Source organism: Euleptes europaea, chromosome 14 (assembly GCF_029931775.1).
Source record: "Euleptes europaea isolate rEulEur1 chromosome 14, rEulEur1.hap1, whole genome shotgun sequence".
In the NCBI taxonomy this organism is placed as follows: domain Eukaryota; kingdom Metazoa; phylum Chordata; class Lepidosauria; order Squamata; family Sphaerodactylidae; genus Euleptes; species Euleptes europaea.
In genome coordinates, this window is record NC_079325.1 from 956,302 (window position 1) to 975,096 (window position 18,795).

Genomic DNA, 18,795 nt, shown 5'->3' on the forward strand with positions numbered 1-18,795 from the left:
GGCTGCGCTGATGGAGCTGGGGTGCCATGAACACTGCCAGGCCTGGCTGCTCAGGCCAGAGTCGCCTGCTTCTCTTCAGGGGTCTCCTCCAGCAGCTGCATGATCAGTTCATGGAGGGGCTTGCAGACCTTGGCATAGCCGGCGCCTGTTAGATGCAGAAAATCAAACATGTCGTGGCAGGAGATGGTGCCATCTGAATGCACAAAGCCCACATCCACGTCCAGCAACTGAACATTGGAGAGTTTGGGCAGGGAGGCCTTCAGGAGTTGGTTCACCAGGCTGTTCTTCTGCCGCAGCGGATTTGGTTTCTCGCCACGTGGTAACAAGCCCTGGAGTGAGGAAAAGCGATAGGAAGGAAACAGAAGCACTTCAATAGGCACCCTGGCTTTTCCTACTGCAAGGATCCTCTCTCCAAGAGCTTAACACACCACCCACGACTTGGGAAGCCAACCCACCATCTCTCTGCGCTTTGGTGGCAACCCAGATGTCCTTTTGTGGGGAGGATATCCTCTTCAAGAAGCACCTGAAACTTTTACTCTGCATGTGCTCTGAAAGAGGCCAGAGATGGTTCCCTTTAGAGCTGCTGCTCCGTTTCATTCCCATTTTCTTTTCTTTTTAAAGAAATTGCATCTGGGTGGCTCCTCTGGATTATTGAAATGTGCTCTATCAGTCTTACTCAACATTCTCAGTGATCATGTATCACAAACTGAGCAATTAATATTACTTATCCTTGCTTTTTGTAAAAATGAATTTTCAAACCACAAAAAGGAAATCTACTTCTGACTTTGCATGACTAGGAAATAGTCCTCATTTATAAAATGGCTTTCCCCCAGCAAGGTGGGGCAGCCATTCTTGGTCCAGCATCAGCTCCCTAAGGCACCATAGAGTTTTTTCCTCTGAAGAAACAGTGGCTCAGGGAAGACGCATTTGCTGCTTGACCCAAAAAAGGCTTTATGGGCCTAATTCCTGGAGGATTCTTCAGGCAGGAAGCAGAAGCCTCTGTGTTTTTCCCCCCTCACAATACTACAATTCCTCTTGACAGAGGAGTACTGGCAGAAGGCACACACAATGTCAAGAGCGCTGCTTGCTCCTTAAGCACAGCCACACATACCAGTACAATAATCTTGGCATGTGGTTGCCGCACATTTATCACCCTCACAATGGCTTCTACTCCACCAGCTACTTCCTCTGCTGTGTTTTCATGGTTATTTGTTCCAACCCAAATAACAATGACCTGTGGAAGACAGGAAAAACCAAGAGTGAGAGCAGGGAGTGATTCCTGCATTATACAGCCTCAGTGGGAAGAGAAGCAACAGTGTACACCGCTCAGGGCCCTGACAGCCCTGTCTCCTCACACATCATCCTTCATAAGCTACGATGGTAAGTAATATTAACACACACATACACACACAGGCAAGGTATAAACGATTATAAGCATGAGGCTATGCTCTGGCTGGGAAAACACCCTGCAGACTGAGTCTTTAGAGAAGAACATACACGTTCAGCACCTCCATTTACCTTGGGCTTAATATTTTCCAGTTCACCATTCTTCAGTCTCCACAAAACATGCCCCGTTGTGTCCCCTCCAATCCCAAAATTCAATGCATGTAGGGGTGAAAAGAGCTTTCGCCATATCTGTAACAAAAAACTCAATTAATTGTGTTAAATAACCTTGGAACTGAACAAAGGCATTTCACTCGGACAATTCACATGGTGAAATATTCAGTGCCAACAATGCTTTGATGCACAAAAGGGGGGGCACCTGTTGAAATGGATCAGTGAATCATCCCCTGGTGACAAACTCAGGGCAGCTTGGGGTGACAAAATAACTCTGAAATTAAGGAAAAGTGAAGATAGGGAAGACAGTGATGTATAGGATAAGGCAATGTTGGGCTGACCAGTGCTACAAGGTCTACTCAAAGCTAAACAAAACCTAGCACTGCCAGGGTCTGATGAAGTTAGGAATTCACTCCTGCTCAAGAGCAAGTGGTGTAGGATCAGACCACAGTCAATCGAGTCCAGCATTATTTGCACAAATCTCAAGCCCCAGATACCATTGTTAACTAACCGGTCATTATTTACATTGTGCCTATTCCTGTGAGAACAAGTCTCAGCACTGTGTGCTGCTGGGGAAACCACCATCCATGTTGCTCTAGCCTCAGAGCACTACCTCCTGCCCCTCAGTACCTCATATTGCTGTAGCAGCTGCACCATGGAGTCTCCGACAAACAGCACATCTGGCTCCTTGTCCTTGCAGTCCAAAACAAATCGGTTATGCTAGAGAAAAGAAGCATCAAGATTCAGGTAAAAACATCACCGGCTCATTTGCACAGGAGAGGAACTACTTTACTAGTCTCCTGCCTGTCTCTCAACCACACCTCCCTGCCTACAGATGCTCACTCCACTGCCCTATTTGGTAGCAAAAAAAAAAAAGTGTGGATTGGACCAGATTTCTGGGATGCTGAAGCGAATGAAACACGTAAGTGTTGTGTATGTTCCGCTGTCCCCAACGTTACTGCCTTCTTCCCACAAACTTGGGTAACTCCTTCAGCATTCATCAGTTTGGTATATTGATAAAGACTGCAAACTGGTGGTTCTAACCAGTCTGAATATCAAGAAGATGGTACCTGTGACATCCACCTGTCGTCACCCTGAACATCTTCAGCTGCATGTGGGATTGCAGCTGGGTTTGAGTCACCCTGGCTCATTCTATCCCTGGGAAGACAGAAATGTCAGTACAATTTTGTGCCAGAAAGATCTGCAGTCTGAACACATGAGTCAAAACACATACGTTTACACCACTATTCTGCACCCCAGCGGTGCATCACGCAGCAGCACATGCATGCTTGCCACCGTGCAAACACGACAGCACCGAAGTGTGCCCAGTCCTGAGTGTTTGGCACTCGCACTGATCACAGGGACAGGGCCAAAAGCACCCCTTTGTTGCACACAAAAACAACGTCACGTGTGAAACGATCCAGCGGTCCAACCAAGGGCCTGCAGCAGAGGACGGAGCGCGGGGATCTGGGTGGGGAGGGGGAGCTCGATCTTAGCTTGCTGATCCCGCCAGCTGAGCGCTCCGCCTCCAGAGGAGACCGCCGGCGGCAGGCTGAGGGCCCCGCCAGGCTGGCGGCAGGCGTCTTGGCCCGCGTCGGGATCCCTGCGGCCGGTGGGCCGGCTCCCGGCTGGGCCTGGGGCGCCTCCGCGCGGCTGGGCCGACTCACGCTGGCGGCTCCCCGCGCGCCTCCATCCGTCGCGCCTGGCCTGGCCGGGCCTGCCTCTCCCGCCCTCGGTCCTCGGCCCGTTCCTCAGGCAGGAAGGCGGGCGCGCCCCTCCCCCGCCTCCCCGCGCAGTGCGCTTGCGCGGTGGCCCCCGCCACTCCCGCCGCCACCGCCAGCCAATGGGCTTCGCCCCCGCAGGAACTCCCACCCGCCTGACCCTGCAGGGGGCGCTCTGCGGTCTCAGCTACGGTACGCCGGAGCGACCATTCCGGGGAGGCGCTCCAGGCGGCTCTGCGGGCGCACGGCGATGGCATCACGGCGTGGCGGTGTGACGTCACCGTGCGCGTAAAGTAACGCGAGGAGCCCCCGACGGCGTGTTCCGGTTCTGCCGTTGGCGGAAGACCATCTTGCAGGAGGCTCGGGCCAAGTGCATGGCGGAGGCGGCGGGAGCGGAGCCTCTGTGGTCGGAGGCAGGATTTCTTGCAGCACCAGCCGCGCGGGGTGGCGGCTTTAGCCTCCGTGGCCCCGCTGTGGCGGGCGCTGGGGGCGTCTGGTGGGCTGCTCTGGAGAAACACCCGGGCGCCGTTCTTGATGGGCCTGGAGCCCGAGCCCCTACCCCCCCCCCGGGCTGGTGGCAAAAAAGAGGCGTCTCAGGGCGGATCCTGCTCTGCCTGACCCCCTGCCAAGGGTCCTCGCCCGGGCGGCCCTGAGAGCCTGGGGAGCGGCTGCCAGCGAAACTATATGGTGCCGCCCACCTTGCGAGACCGGCGGCCGCTTCCTGTATTCCTATGCGGTTGCTTTATGTGCCTGGTGAAGTCTGAGCTGGCGTGGAAAGAGATTGCGGGGGGGGGGGTCGAGAGGGCAGCTCGAAGGCGAGAACATTTCGGTGTGTGGCAGTGATAGGAAAAGCCAAACTCTGTGCGAGGGATGATTAGGAGCAGAGCTGAAAACCAGCCTCCCCTCGGGGTCATGCCCCTGCATAGATCTGTGGGGCGGCCTGTTTGGCAAAGTTGTGTGCAGAGCTGCAAAAGGGGCTGAAGAGGGCAGCACCCGAGAGGATGCAGAGGTTGGAGCATCTTTGCTGTGGCAAAAGGCTAATGACCCTTGAGGCTTTTCAGTCTAGAAAAGACGAAGGAAGAATGTGACGGAGGTTAATAAAATGAAGCATGGTGGCAAAGAAAGAAATGGAGGGGGCTGACGGTTTCTCCCTTACCCATAGTACTAGAACTTGAGGCACCCAATTACGTTGCTGGGAAGTGGGCTCAGGACAGACACAAAGAAATCCCCTTTTACCCAACAGGTAATTAAAATGTGGAATTCACTGCCACTGGAGGTAGTGATGGCCACAAGCATAGATGGCTTTAAAAGGGGATTAAATAGATTAATGAAGGAGAGGCCCATCAGTGTCCAGTAGCCATTGGTGACTGAAGGGAACCTCCACATTCAGAGGCAGTCAACCTTTGAATAACTGTTGGATGGGGGGCAACAACAGGGAGGAGCACTGGCCTCTATGCCCTTTCTGTTGGTCCTGCAGGGAAATTGGCTGTCCACTGTGTGGAAGAGGATGCTGGCCAAGATGGACCCTCGCTGCTCTGAGCCAAGAGGCTGCCTCTCGTGCTGTCGATTGCTGGCTGCAGTTTTGCACCTGTAGTTGTTTCTCCTAGTGGTCATTCATTTTATCCATGCCAGTTCTTTGGCTGAGGGAGAAGGGTGTCCTCACTGGGAAAAGGGAGGGTTTGGCCAAGAGGGGCAGTGGCCAGGGACTCGTTTGTGGGGAGGTGTCGGAACTCCAGCTTGTTGCTGCTGCTGGAATCAAATATGCTGGAGAATGAGTGCGCCACTTCAGGTCGCAGGTGATGGGATTCTGTCTTCAAATGTCTCCTTGCTCATAGAAATGTGTCACAGTGCCTCGCCCCCCCACCACCACTCGCCCTGTTTACTGGGCTGGTTTTTGCATTTTCAGGGAGTTTTTAAACACAAGACAGAATTCCATGTTGGTATTGGCCAGCAGCAGTCTAAATTGATGTAATTCTATCACAGCATTCCTGCATGTGTAAACCAGGCCTAAAATATTCCTCCCCAGATGTGTATTTCAAAGCATGACTTAAATGCTTTCTCAGCCTTAACCTACCTCACAGGGTTGTTGTGAAGATAAAATGGAGGTGAGAATGATGTAAGGCGCTGTGGGTCTCCATTGGGATGAAAGTAAGGAAATAAAGAAAAGCTGCTTGAGTGTTGTTGAATTGCCTCAGATTTTGATGCTTTCCTTTCTCCACACAGTCCAGTGCAGGATCAGTTTAGTTACAGGAGCAATATGCAGGAGACAAATTGGGTACGTGAGAATCAGCTTGTATACTTCTTGCACACAACCCATGAGGAAAAGGACCACCATGTGCCTGCTATTTCACCTTGCTTGAGGAATGCCCTCCTCCATGGTTTGGCGTTCCCTGATTTAAGATGGTATTATAAAGCGACTTGTTTTGTCTGGTTAAGAAAATGGATTTTATTAGAAAATGCCAGATTATTAGATTTAGAAGGTCACAATATGAGATTTGGTTGGCACGCATATTTATGGTATAAAGACGGGGTGAATAAAGATTTTAAGCATCATATTATAAGAGCGAGTTTATTACAAATTTGGAAGAGATATAAGAGAGGTTTTGAATCTAAAACTCCAGAATGGCTTAGATCCCTGGAGGCTTTTTCAAGAAGAGGTCCAAATATGGACTCTCACTGTAAGATAGGGAATATATACAGTATGAAAATGGTCAATGGAAATTAAAAAGTAAGGAAAATTAGGTATTTTAGATTGCTTTAAATATTTCCAATTAAATGACATATTTCAAAAAGATCAAAGGTTAGGGTTTATAGATAAGAAGCCAACTTTGGAGGTAATATTAGAATCGGAAAATAAAGGTATGATTTCCAAACTGTATCAACTGATATTAGAATACAATCTAGAACAAGAAAGAGTCAAAAAGGTTATGATAGCATGGGCAGTAGATATAGGTCATAATATTCATCTGGAAGATTGGGAAAGATTTTGGAAAAAATTTAAATTTACAATTGCTAGTAGTATAAGAGAGAATATGTATAAGATGTTTTACAGATGGTATATAACCCCAGAGGTTTTGGCCAAAATGGACAAATCCGTTTCAGACAAATGTTGGAGATATAAAGAACAAAAAGGCACATTTTTCCATGCCTGGTGGACCTGCAATTTAGTTAAAAAATTTTGGGAAAAGGTTATAAGAGAAACTAACAATTTGATTTACGGGAACATAAAACGGAAAACGGAATCCTGCCTATTACCAAAAGAAATGGAGAAAGCCGATAAGATGATCTGTCATTATAGTTTTGCGGCTGCAAGAATAACACTAGCTAAAACCTGGAAGGAAGAAACTAGGCTTCTTTTAAAGGATTGGAGAGACAAAGTATTATATTTTGTACAAATGGCCAAATTAACTAATAGTCTACATGGAAATGATGTAGAAGAGTTTAAAAAAGACACATAACACGAGGGAGGGAAGGGGACTTTTAATTCTAAATTTTGTTTTTTCTGTTAACTCGTTTTAACTTTGCTTAAAAACCTTTTTATTTCTATTTTTTCTTTAATTTCTTTATTTTAAAGAGTCAATAAAAATTCTATTAAAAAAAAAGGAATGCCCTCCTCCATGACGTTTAGGTGATACCTGCCCCACTCTCTTTTAGGTGCCAGGCCAAAACAATTCTTTTTACTTAGATGCTTAACTGAGTGGGTTGAGTTTTTAAAATAGTTTTTACAGTTTGCTTTTTACCTAAGAACTGTTACGTCTTCTAGGCTGCCAATTTTTTATGCTTCAGGGCTTTTATTGGCTGTTTTTTAATGGTTGTCAGTTTTAATGATTTTGTGTTTTGATTATTTTACTTTGGAGCTGCCTCAAGCAGGTGTCTGAAGAGGTGGCATATCAGTATTTTAAATAAATAAACAAATAATGTCATGTGCCTCTGAGCTGGGAAAGCTGGGAGTTGACTGTCCAATAAGGTTTTGCTGAGAGCCACATTCACAATTACCATCAACCAAAAGAGCCGCAAGACTCTTTATTTACAGTCCGTCTTTCTCACTGAGATTCCAGACGGGTTACACAGGGTAAGGCAATACGATCAACAGCTTGGGACACCCAATAAACAATGCAAGAGGGTTTGGATTGCACAAATTTGAAAACAAGTAGAAATCTGAAACAAAGCATAAGCGTTTAAACACGATATGTTAAACAAACCAAAAATTACACAGAAGCATGTTTACAGCAACACAGTACATAGTTGTATAGTCCATATTCCCTCTTTCCTTCATTAAAGCTACTTTATGAACCATTTCATTACAGTATAGCCCAATTACCTGTGTAAAAAGCTCTCCTGAGTAATTCAGTTTTGCATAACTTGTGGAAAGCCAGGGGAATGGGAACCTTCCTCACCTCCGAATCATAGAGTTGGAAGGGACCACCAGGGTCATCTAGTCCAACCCCCTGCACAATGCAGGAAACTAACAACTACCTCCCCCCGCATCCCCAGTGACCCCAACCCTCCCCTTGCCATGCAGGATCCCACAATCAAAGCACTCCCGACAGATGGCCGTCTAGTCTCTGCTTAAAGGCCTCCAGTGACGGGGACTCCACCACCTTCCGAGGCAGCACATTACACCATCGAACAGCCCTCACCATCAGAAAGTTCTTCCTAATGTTTAGGTGGAATCGCTTGTCTATTCGTTTAAATCTATTACTCCGTGTCCTAGTCTCTGGAGCAACAGAGAACAAGCTAGTTCCCTCATCCCTTCAAATATTTAAACATGGCTATCATGTCTCCCCTCAACCTTCTCTTCTCCAAACTAAACAAACCCAACTCCCTAAGTCTCTTCTCATAGGGCATGGATTCCAGACCTCTGACCATTCTGGTCGCCCTCCTCTGGACACACTCCAACTTGTCAACATCCTTCTTAAATTGTGGAGCCCAAAACTGGACATAGTATTCCAAGGGAGGTCTGACCAATGCAGAATACAGTGGTAGTATTACTTCCCTTGATCTAGACACAATACTCCTATTGATGCAGCCCAGAATTGCATTGGCCTTCTTAGCCACCATATCACACTGTTGACTCATGTTCAGTTTGTGGTCCACTAAGACTCCCAGATCTCTTTCACATGTACTGTTGTCAAGCCAACTATCTCTCATCCTGTACCGTATGTTGTTTCTGCCTAGGTGAAGTACTTTACACTTCTTCCTATTGAAATCCATGTTATTGCTTATGGCCCAGCTCTCCAGTCTATCGAGGTCATTCTGAACTCTGACCCTACCCTCCGGGGTATTAACTACCCCTCCTAACTTGGTGTCATCTGCAAAGTTGATTAGCATGCTCTGTATTCTATCATCCAAGTCACTTATAAAAATATTAAATAGTACCAGTCCCAGGACAGACCCCTGTGGTATCCCACTGGTCACTCCTCTCTAGGATGAAGTTGTGCCATTAATGAGCACCCTTTGGGTTCGGTTGGTCAACCAATTACCAATCCACCTAACAGTAACTGTGTCCAGCCCACATTTTACTAGCTTTGTTTCAAGAAGATCATGGGGGACTTTATCAAAGGCTTTACTGAAATCAAGGTACACTACATCTACAGCATTCCCTTCATCTACCATACTTGTCACTCTTTCAAAAAAAGATACGAGATTAGTTTGGCATGACCTGTTTTTGAGAAACCCATGTTGACTGTCAGTGATCATGGCATTTCTTTCTAAGTGCTTACAAACCGTCTGTTTAATTATCTGCTCTAGTATTTTATCTGGTATAGATGTCAGCCTGACTGGGCGATAATTGTTTGGGATTTCTTCAGCAAGGCCATTCCATAAGGTGGCAGTCACATCAGAGAACGGACGTGCACAGGAAGCTATTGATTTTGCTTATTTGCAGGTTGGCATCTGCAGAAGTCCCAGCTCAGATGAGCGAAGCTGCCATGACGGAGCAGAGGGGAAGAGTCAGTCTGGCATACAGGAGGGTCCAAGGCCATGAAGGGCTTTGTATGTGTTGGCCAGTACATTGAATTGAGTCTGGTAACTGATGGGCAGCCATGGAGTGACTGCAGAATGGGAGTAATATGCACAGTCCATCTAGCTCCTAATAATAACCAAGCTGTGGCGTTCTGCAGCAACTGAAGTCTACAAGGGGAAGCCTATGTAGAGTGCATTATAGTAGTCTTGATATCCCTCACCACACACTAACATATGCCTATATATTAAAATTTATAGCCATCATTAAAACACTTTATTGCCAGATTACCTCTGAGCATATAGGGTTGCCTCTTCCCACTACTGATGGATGTTAGCCAGCCCTTGGGTCTCTGGAGTAAAGTGCAGGGCTGTCTTCTTACTCTTTCCTCAGCATGAGGAGCAGCTGCTGTGGTGACAGACTGAGATCACAAAGGTGCCCAGTGGAGAGCCAGCTAGTTGTGGAGAAAGGGGAATCAAACCACCATCACCACTCCGCTGTGGGCAGCTGGCTCTTTTACTGGGTGGCTGCTGTGGTGGCAGGGGTGGCTTTAGTGTCTCTTCCCTGCAGCTCACTTCCTGTCCACCTGGCTGCACCTGGGTGCTGGGAGAAGACTGGTGGTTGTTCCTTCCAGCCTGGCTTCAGAAGGCCTGCAGTTCCAGTCCCAGTGGCTGTTTCAAGGTGGGAAGGACTTGTTAAGCACAAGTCCTGCCAGGAAATGGCCTGGCTTGCTTTCTGGGAGCATGAATGGTGCTAAGAAGGGGCACATGTGGCTTCTGAGCCCCTGACTGTGAAGGACTGAACTTGCGAGCCCCATTCATTGCAACTCTCTTGAGATAAGCATTTTGGAAGAGGCAGGCCAATGTTTTCTATGTGTTATTTATTTGTTTCCGGATTTAAGCCCCTCCCATCCCCATGGGAACCCAAAGTAGCTCTGATCTTTCTCCCTTTCTGTCTCAAACTGTCCCATCTTAGCATGGGAAATGAGTCCTCATCGGAGGAGGAAGAGAAGGACCTGTCCCGGAGCCCTGCCCTGGCAGACGCTCCCTGTGAGGCGGATGCCTCAGTGCTTCCCCCCCATGGGAACCTTTGCCGGGACCGGCATTGCCCCAGTGTGGACCCACCTGCTGCCAGACCTGCCAGGATCTCTTCCAGCAGCAGAGGAGAAGAGAGCTAGGGCCGAGGCCTGGACCAGGCGCAGGACTGCATGCCTGACAGCCTGAACCCTCCCTTTTGCTAAGGCAGCAGCAGAAGAAACCAGTGGGTATCTGTGGCTTCTGGACCTTGCTCCTCGTCATGAGTTGAACAGCTGGCTCAGCCTGTGAGATGAGTGTGCTGCTGGACCCTGCCTCATCTGTAGGGAAACACTCCCTCTAGAAGGCTACAGGAGACTGGAGCTAGTGTGGGTTTGCTTGTCTGCAGCCCCGCTAACTTGCCTCCCAGTTGCTTACGTTTGAGGGTTGACTGGATATTGGCATGGAGCTCTGCTACGATACCCCTGCTACTTAGGAACTCATAACTCCAGTTATGAGGAAGATGTACTAAAGTTCCAGGACCCTCTCCCCTTCAAAATATGGAGTTCCAAAGAGTTGGCCATCTCCGGTAAGACGAGAGAATTCCAAGCAGATATAATCTTTTCCCTCACAGCTCTTTCAAAGCAGGACACCTCTGTCGTCTCTCTCGAAGCTTTCAGAATTGCTTCTTGCATTCATGCTGCCTTTGCCTCCTACTAATCTGGAGGCGTGAGATCCCTTCTCCCCTTATCAGAATAAGCTCCCTATTTTCCTGGCCCCCAAACACTTGGATGCACAATGCAGTCTGGAGAGGCATCTGTTGGTTGCTCCCTTGCCCTTGGTTCAGGGTAGGCTGAGGCGTTCAGCTGAGGCAAGGCAGATGGAATACAAGAGGATGGCCCTGCTGAGAAAGGAGTCCCCCGCATGTGGTCCAGGGCAGGCACTCCTCCTAAGCCATAGCAACTTGTGCAGCTTTAAACAAGGCATAAGAACATAAGAAAGGCCCTACTGGATCAGACCAAGATCCATCAAGTCCAGCAGTCTGTTCACACAGTGATCAACCAGGGGCCTCTAAGAAGCCCACAAGCAGGACTGCAGCAGCAGCACCGTCCTGCCTGTGTTCCACAGCACCCAAGATAATAGGCATGCTCCTCTGATCCTGGAGAGAATAGGTATGCATCAGGACTAGTAGCTGTTTTTACTAGTAGCCACAGATACCCCTCTCCTCCATGAACATGTCCACTCCCCTCTTAAAGCCTTCCAAGTTGGCAGCCATCACCACATACCGGGGCAGGGAGTTCCACAATTTAACTATGTGTTGTGTGAAGAAATACTTTTATCAGTTTTGAATCTCTCACCCTCCAGCTTTGGCAGATGACCCCGCTTTCTAGTATTATGAGAGAGGGAGAAAAGCTCCCTGTCCATGCTCTCCATACCATGCATAATTTTATAGACCTCTACCATGTCTCCCCTTAACTGCCTATTTCCAAGTTAAACAGCCCTAAATGTTTTAACCGGTCCTCATACGGCAGTTGCTCTAGTCCCCTGATCGTTTGGGTTGCTCTTTTCTGCACCTTCTCAAACTCTGTAATATCCTTTTTAAGGTGTGGTGACCGGAACTGTACACAGTATTCCAAGTGTGGTCTCACCATAGATTTGTCCAAGGGCAGTATGATATCAGCAGTTTTATTCTCTATTCCTTGTCTGATTATGGCCAGCATGTCTCCCCTTAATCGCCTTCTTTCCAAGCTAAACAGCCCTAAGCGTTTTAACTGGTCCTTTTGCCTTGTTCACAGCAGCCACATGCCAGGTTGATGTCTTCATTGAGCTATCCACTACCACTCCAAGATCCCTTTCTTGATCTGTCATTGCTAACACAGATCCCAGCAGTGTATATGTGAAGTTGGCATTTTTTGCCCCAATATGCATCACTTCACACTTGCTCACATTGAATCTCATTTGCCATTTTAATGCCCATTCCTCCAGTTTGAAGAGATCGTTTTGGAACTCTTCACAGTTGTTTTTGTTTTAAACAACCTAAATAATTTGGTGTTATCTGCAAACTTGGCCGCCTCACTGTTCACCCCCAACTCCAGGTCACTGAAGAACAGGTTGAAAAGCAGAGGTCCCAGCACAGATGCGTGAGGGACCCCACTGCTCACATCCCTCCATTGTGAGAAGTGGCCATTGATTCCTACTCACTGCTTCCTATTTTTCAGTCAGCTCTCAATAAGAGGACTTGGCCTCTTATCCCATGACTATGAAGTTTGCTTAGCAGTCTTTGGTGGTGGACTTTGTCCAAAGCCTTTTGGAAATCCAAATACACAATATCCACAGGCTCATTCCTGTCTACATGCTTATTGACACTTTCAAAAACTCTAAAAGGTTAGTGAGACAGGACCTGCCTTTACAGAAGCCATTTTGGGTTTTGCTCAGCAGGCCTTGCCCTTCTATATGCTTGACAATTCTATCTTTAATAATGCTTTCTATTAATTTACCTGGAACAGACATTAAGCTAAATGGCCTGTAATTTCCTGAGTCCCCCTTGGAACCTTTTTTTACAACTGGGTGTTACATTGGCCATTCTCCAGTCTTCTGGTACAGAGGCTGATCTAAGGGACATGTTACATATCATTGTTAGGTCAGCAGTTTCCCATTTGAGTTCTTGAAGAACTCTAGGATGAATACCGTCTGGTCCCTGTGACTTTGTTAGTTTGCAGTTTTCTAGATGTTCTAGGACTTCCTGCCTAAAACCTCTGATCAGAAGGAATCTGTCCTATATCTTCAACAGTGAAGACAGATGAGAAGAATTCATTTAGTTTCTCTGCAATCATTTTATCCTCCCTTATTGTTCCTTTACTCCCATTGTCATCCAATGGTCCAACTGCTTCCCTAGCTGGTTTCCTATTTCTAATGTACTTAAAGAATTTCTTATTGTTGGTCTTGATGTGAAGACAAGTGGCACAAGCCTGGCAAACTCCAAAGATTTCTCCTCCAGGCAAGACCTGCTGCTTGAAGACAAGCAAGAAACCAAATCTGTATCACTCATTTCCTTTTCAATAGGTAGCTAAAGTACATTGGCATCTTCAGGGGAGCTCAAACTCCAGTGTTGCCATTGGCAACCGGTGGACCTCTTGAGGCTGATGCTGCAGTTTCCCTGGGCAACCTCTGCGACAAAGTTCTGCAAAAAAATAGTTAATGAATGAAAAGTGCAAGTAAAAGGGCCTCTTGTTGGAGCAAAATCCATCGAGGAAGAAGGAGGTTAGAGCTTGTAGCTCCTTCCTGACCCAGGAAGGTGAGGAGGGCAATTCGGGGCTGGGTGTGTGTTGCTTTGCCTCCTCTCTCACTCTCTGCACCACGGACAGCAGCAGTCCCTCCCTTCAGCTGTCACCTGCATTCCTCCCTCCATAGCCCAGGAATACCCCCAGCCATGAAATAATAACAAGAACATGCCTATCGTGTCACAACCGACTCAGGATAAACCCATCCATGGCAAGAGATGAGCAGAGGAGGTTTGCCTGCCTCTGCACAGCAACCCCCGTCCGTCTTCCTTGGTAGTTTCTCATCCAAGCACTGACCATGGGCTATGGTCCATGGCCAGCCCTGCTTAGCTCACAAGCTGTGATGCACCTAGGCTGAGCTGGGCTAATCGAGCTTTCCATGAAACGGGTGGGCCCAGCTCATCATTCATGATGATTTGTGAGTGAGTAAAACAGCCCGGGGATCAATCCAGCCCTGGAGCATGTTCTGGAACAAGAAGAGAATCTGTGCAGTTTCTGTCTTGGTTAGTCATGTCTGGGGAACGGCATGACGAAGGGAAGAGGAACAGCCAGCAATCGTGGCAGGTGGCAAACCCTGAGCCATTCCTGATAACCTTTGCCTCTTTACAACTTCAGTAAGAGAGATGGGGGAAGCACGGTGTTTCTTTGGCTGTTTCCATGAGGATGTTTTGCAGCTTTCTTCCAGCAATGCTCTTCTCAGGAGCATCTACCTAGTTTCAAGACCACGGTCACACAGCCCGGATAACCTACAAGAACCAATAAACTCTGACCGTGAAAGCCTTCGACAATATTTCATCCTTCTGTTCCTCCTGCTTCTGTATTTGCAACTGCTCTGCTGCAGTCCCTCTCAAACTTGGCTTGGTACGATATTTTTTGGACTGGTAGTCTGAGTAACTTGATATGCCATGTGGCTAGGAAAGTGTGCTTTTCTGCAGATTCCATGCCATTTTTCTTGCCTCTGCCCTATGGCTATTTCTCTCACCACACTGGAGGGCTTAAAAAAATTGCTAGATTGCTGAAGCATTGTAACAATCTATTGCAACAGTACTGGTTCCCAGCTTTTATTTCAAAAGAAACATACATCTCTAGCCCTTTTTGTTGCAGAGTTATAAGAGGAATTGCTTGATCAATACATTTCCTCTTAAAACTCTGCAGTGAAAAGGAATGGAGACCTTTTTGTAAAAAAAAGAACTATGGGAAGTAGTAAATCATGGCAATAGATCTTTATAATGCTATTGAGACTTTGCAATTTCCTTTTTTAAACAGAGCCCTTGTGTGTGTGGGGTGTGTGTGTGATGGTGGACACAGGATGCTGAAGCAATGAAAATGTGTTGAAAATGGATGTACGGACACTACATTGCCCACTACAAATAACTGCATTTGTAGACGTCCAGAGCATCTTCTCTGTCTACAAAGCAGCCTTTATAAAGCGAGAGCAGTCATGTCACTCTGGCCTCCCATAATGAGGGCCGTTCCCTTGCCGTCTGTATGAATCAATTCAGACTAATGTTCATGCACTTTCCTGTGCTCTATATTCACAATCATTGACATGTTTTAATTAAGTTATTTTAACGATGTGTTGCTGTTCCTTTTGGTTGGATTTGATGGTTTTAAAATGTGATTTTATAAGTATGTTTTGTTAGCTGCCTTGTTGGCCCTCGTTGAGGGCAGAAAGGCAGGATATAAATGGGGCAAAATAAAATCAAAATAAATAAATGCACATGGAATGCTGAGCGTCCAACAAGCTGGTTGAAGCCCCAAGCTCTGAGGTCTTGTTAGCTGATCTTGGAAACACTGGGCCACTGGCAGGCCACAGTTCAGTGGCAGAATGCTCGCTTTGTGGGCTAGGATGTCTGGTTTAGTCCCCGGCCTCTCCAGGCACAGGATCGCAGGTACTTCCCCTCCGAGCAGACGGACTTGTGGGCCAACTCCAAATAAGGAAGCTGCTGGTACCCATAGCCAGCTATGCTGCTTACGTTATGGAAATGCTGTTACTTGTGCCTGCCCCACAGGCTGGAGTGCTGGTTTCATTGGCATTTCGTGGGTATTGGTTTTCTCAGGATGGACAGTGATGTGAAGAGCTCCGCCTGCCCTCACCAGCTGAGGACACAGGAGCCCAGCCCCAAAAGAGGCGGCAACTCCGTAATGGAAATGCTCTGGGCTCTGTGTCCTCCGCTCTTCGGCCCAGGGACCGAGCTAGGGGTGACCGGGACTCCTCCCAGGTGAGCTGAGTTGCTCACCTTTGTTCTCGTCCTGCCGTGAAGGCAGGGCTGCCAGCTCCGTGTTGGGAAATACCTGGAGATCTGGGGGTGGGGTGGAGCCTGAGGAGGGCGGGGTTTGAGGGGGGGAGGAGGGACTTCAATGCCATAGAGTCCAATTGCCAAGTCATTTTCTCCAGGCGAACTGATTTATATCGCCTGAAAATTAGCTGTAATAGCGGGAGGTCTCCAGCCACCACCTGGCGGTTGGCAACCCTGCGAGAAGGCCTTTCGGGGCCACCCACGGCAGATGGGCTTCCCTTCCCGGCGCCGTTCCCGCCCACGGAGGGGCGTGCCGGGTGCCTGCAGCCCCGTCAGGCTGGCGCGCCGTGATGGGCTCGCGGCCGGTCTCCCGGCAGGGCCTGCACGGGCGTGGCTTCCGCCGCAAGCCCGCCCGCCCGCCCGCCGAGAGGGGCGGCCGCGCCCGAGAAGCCCGCACCGCTGGGGCGAAGCGGGCTCCGGGGACCGGCCGGCGGCGACAGGGCGCTTGCGCGGAGAGACGCGCCGGAGCCGAGCGGCCGGCGGTTTGTCCCTTCCCGCTCCCCGTCGGCCCCGAGCACTCGTTCTCCTTCCCGGCCAATAGGGGCGCAGCTCCCTTTTGCGTCAGAGCCGCGGCTCAGGGTCGCGCGCTCCTCCTCCGCCCGGTTGCCATGGCGGCGGCGGCGGCTCCGCCCCCGTGCGGATGAGCTCACGCGGTGCCGCAGCCCCGGGAGGAGGGGGAGGGGCGGCTGCTCCCTCACAACAAGATGGCGGCGGCGGCGGCGGCGGCGGCGGCAGCAGTGGCGGCGGCGGCGTCCGGCGGCCCCCCCTCCTCGTCCCCGGCGGCCGGGCCCCGCCTGCCCCCCCCGGCCCCGCCGCCCTCGGCCCGCCCGCCGGGCCCCGCGCGCATCGGCTACTACGAGGTGGAGCGCACCATCGGCAAGGGCAACTTCGCCGTCGTCAAGCTGGCCACGCACCTCGTCACGCGCGCCAAGGTGAGAGGACCCCCCCCCCCCCGCAGCCCCGGCCCGCCATGAGGAGAGGAGAGGAGGGGGGGATGCCGCCGCCGCCGCCGCCGCCGCCGCCGCCTCCTCCTCCCCGGCCGGGCCTGGCGCCGCTGCGCTCCGCCGGGGGTGGCGGGGACGACGGGGCGCGCGCGCCTGCTGCCTGGCGGGGGGAGGGGGACGCTGGGGCGCCGCGGCGGGGCCGGGCCGGGCCGGGGGCTGGATGGGCGCCCCTGCCGGTCAAGGGCAGCAGGCTGCGGGAGTTCTGCCTGCCTGCCTGCCTGCCTGCCTGCCCGGGCTGCCGGCGCGCGGTCCCCGCCTCGCCCCGGGCAGGCGGTGCTGACCTCTGCGGGGGGCAGCCTGGTTGGGGCTTGAGCCGCCCGTGGGCCCGTGCCGCTGGGGTGGCTCTGCGGGGGACGGGGCCCTTGGCGGCCGGGCCGCCTGAGCACACCCGGGGGGAGGGCATCGGTAGGGCGAGGGAGCTCTCCAGGTCTGGTGGGCGGCCTTCCCGTCGGGAGCCCGAGCCTTGGAGTCGGGCAGCGGAGCCATGCCCGGGTAGCTGCTCTTCGGCCGGGGGCTGCCGGGGGCCCCGTTTTCTGACCGGCTGTTGGAGTGGACGTGGCTGGGCTCTCGGCCCCCCCCCCGCGCTTTCCAGAGCCACAAGGAGTCCCTGGGGGGGCAGCAGGAGCAGCCTGGTGCCCATCGGATGGATAATTCAGAGTGCCGGTTGCCTGTCAGTCTGGCTGACGTGTGTGTTGCAAAGAACTTCCTTGCCCAGGGAAGGGGTCGAGCGAGGATGCTGCTTCTGCTCTCTGGAGGAGTTGCTTTTCCGAGCTCCCACCTTGCTGCAGCTAGTGACAGGTCTGCAGCTCTGGGCAGGAACCTGACTGAAGCCGTACTGGATGCCCGCGGTCTGGTCCAGCACGGCCCCTAGGTCAGCTTCCTTGTCTGGGCTGACCCTTCGTGACCGCGGAAGGCAGAAAGCAGGCGAGGCAGCCGACTCCTGTGGGCATCGGTGCCCTTGAACACCAACAGCTGCTGCATGTTGAATGCTTAGAGCTCAGCGGCTGCCTGCTGCTGTTGGAAGCTGGTCCTGCCCATTCAGAAAGCCGAATGACTCGAACAGCCCTTCCATCATTATCCAATTCTGGTTGAGGCAAGGTTTGACTGCAGCAACTCTTGAAGACTGGGAAGAGGGTTAGTGTTAGGAGAGAGGTGGGGCAAGCTGAAGGTGGGTTTCCTGAGCCACAGGAGCTTGGGGCAGAAACTGCAACTTTTCTTTTCCTGCTACAGTCTGAAGATCCCAAAGACGGGAGAGTCCGTCTTCCCACCCCACCCCCATCAGCTTGTCTGGCGGTTGGGGGTGGATTCTGGTGGAGACTTTTTGACTGAGCAGCTGCGGTGTCCTCCATTCAAGCAAAGCTGTATTTCTCTCCCACTTTTGTATGGGGGGGTTCAGTTGGGGTAATTCTCCAGACGATTGCGCTGTTAGTTGCAGGGTGCTTCCAAAACGGCACTTGGGCCTGCTGATTCAGCTCTGCCAGTAGTTTGGCTAGGACGCTCATCCCTCCAGAGACACCACTTGCCTTCCTAGAATATTGAGTCCGGAGTACTTCACTCAGTTGAGAGTTCACTGTTATTCCCTGGAGACAAAGCATATTGTCAGGGGGGTGGGGTGAGGAAGGCTTTGTGAGTTTGAAGGGGTGGTGGAGCATCCTGGCGCCTCTCAAAAACTGTAGAGAAACAGTCCTGAAGGCTTCTTAGTTCATCTTGTGTTTTGGAGAAGGAGGGGCCATGCTGTCTGCAGGGTCTTGTTTTTTTCTGTGCACTCTATCGGAAGCCGTCGCAGCAGTGAATCAAAAATGCCTGACTGGCTGCAAATAAATGTGGAAACAAATGCATGATTGTTTGCAAAGTCCACCAAAGAGCCCAAACAGTTAAGCAAATAGGAAATCCAGCTATTTTGGAAGGCTGGTCAGTATCGGCTAAGGCTTTTGTCTGGGGCTTGGCCGTAGGAGTT

The 18,795-nt window shown here is 50.5% G+C and overlaps 2 protein-coding genes across 2 annotated transcripts in view; one reads left to right on the forward strand and one right to left on the reverse strand.

The window, feature by feature from the left end:
• Positions 1–19: 19 nt before the first annotated feature.
• On the reverse strand, positions 20–3,301 carry PAFAH1B2 (platelet activating factor acetylhydrolase 1b catalytic subunit 2). Its single transcript, XM_056860442.1, has 6 exons — positions 3,225–3,301; positions 2,628–2,715; positions 2,188–2,277; positions 1,519–1,635; positions 1,112–1,234; positions 20–329 (listed from the first exon to the last, which is right to left on the reverse strand). The coding sequence occupies exons 1-6, from the start codon at positions 3,248–3,250 to the stop codon at positions 51–53; spliced, it is 723 nt and encodes a 240-aa protein (XP_056716420.1). The 5' UTR covers positions 3,251–3,301; the 3' UTR covers positions 20–50.
• A 13,290-nt stretch (positions 3,302–16,591) lies between these two features.
• The window catches only part of SIK3 (SIK family kinase 3), a 100,405-nt gene continuing 98,201 nt past the window's right edge, over positions 16,592–18,795 (forward strand). The window contains exon 1 of the mRNA XM_056860427.1: positions 16,592–16,766. The gene's annotated coding sequence lies outside the window, so the exon portion shown is untranslated. The remainder of the gene's footprint in view (positions 16,767–18,795) is intronic.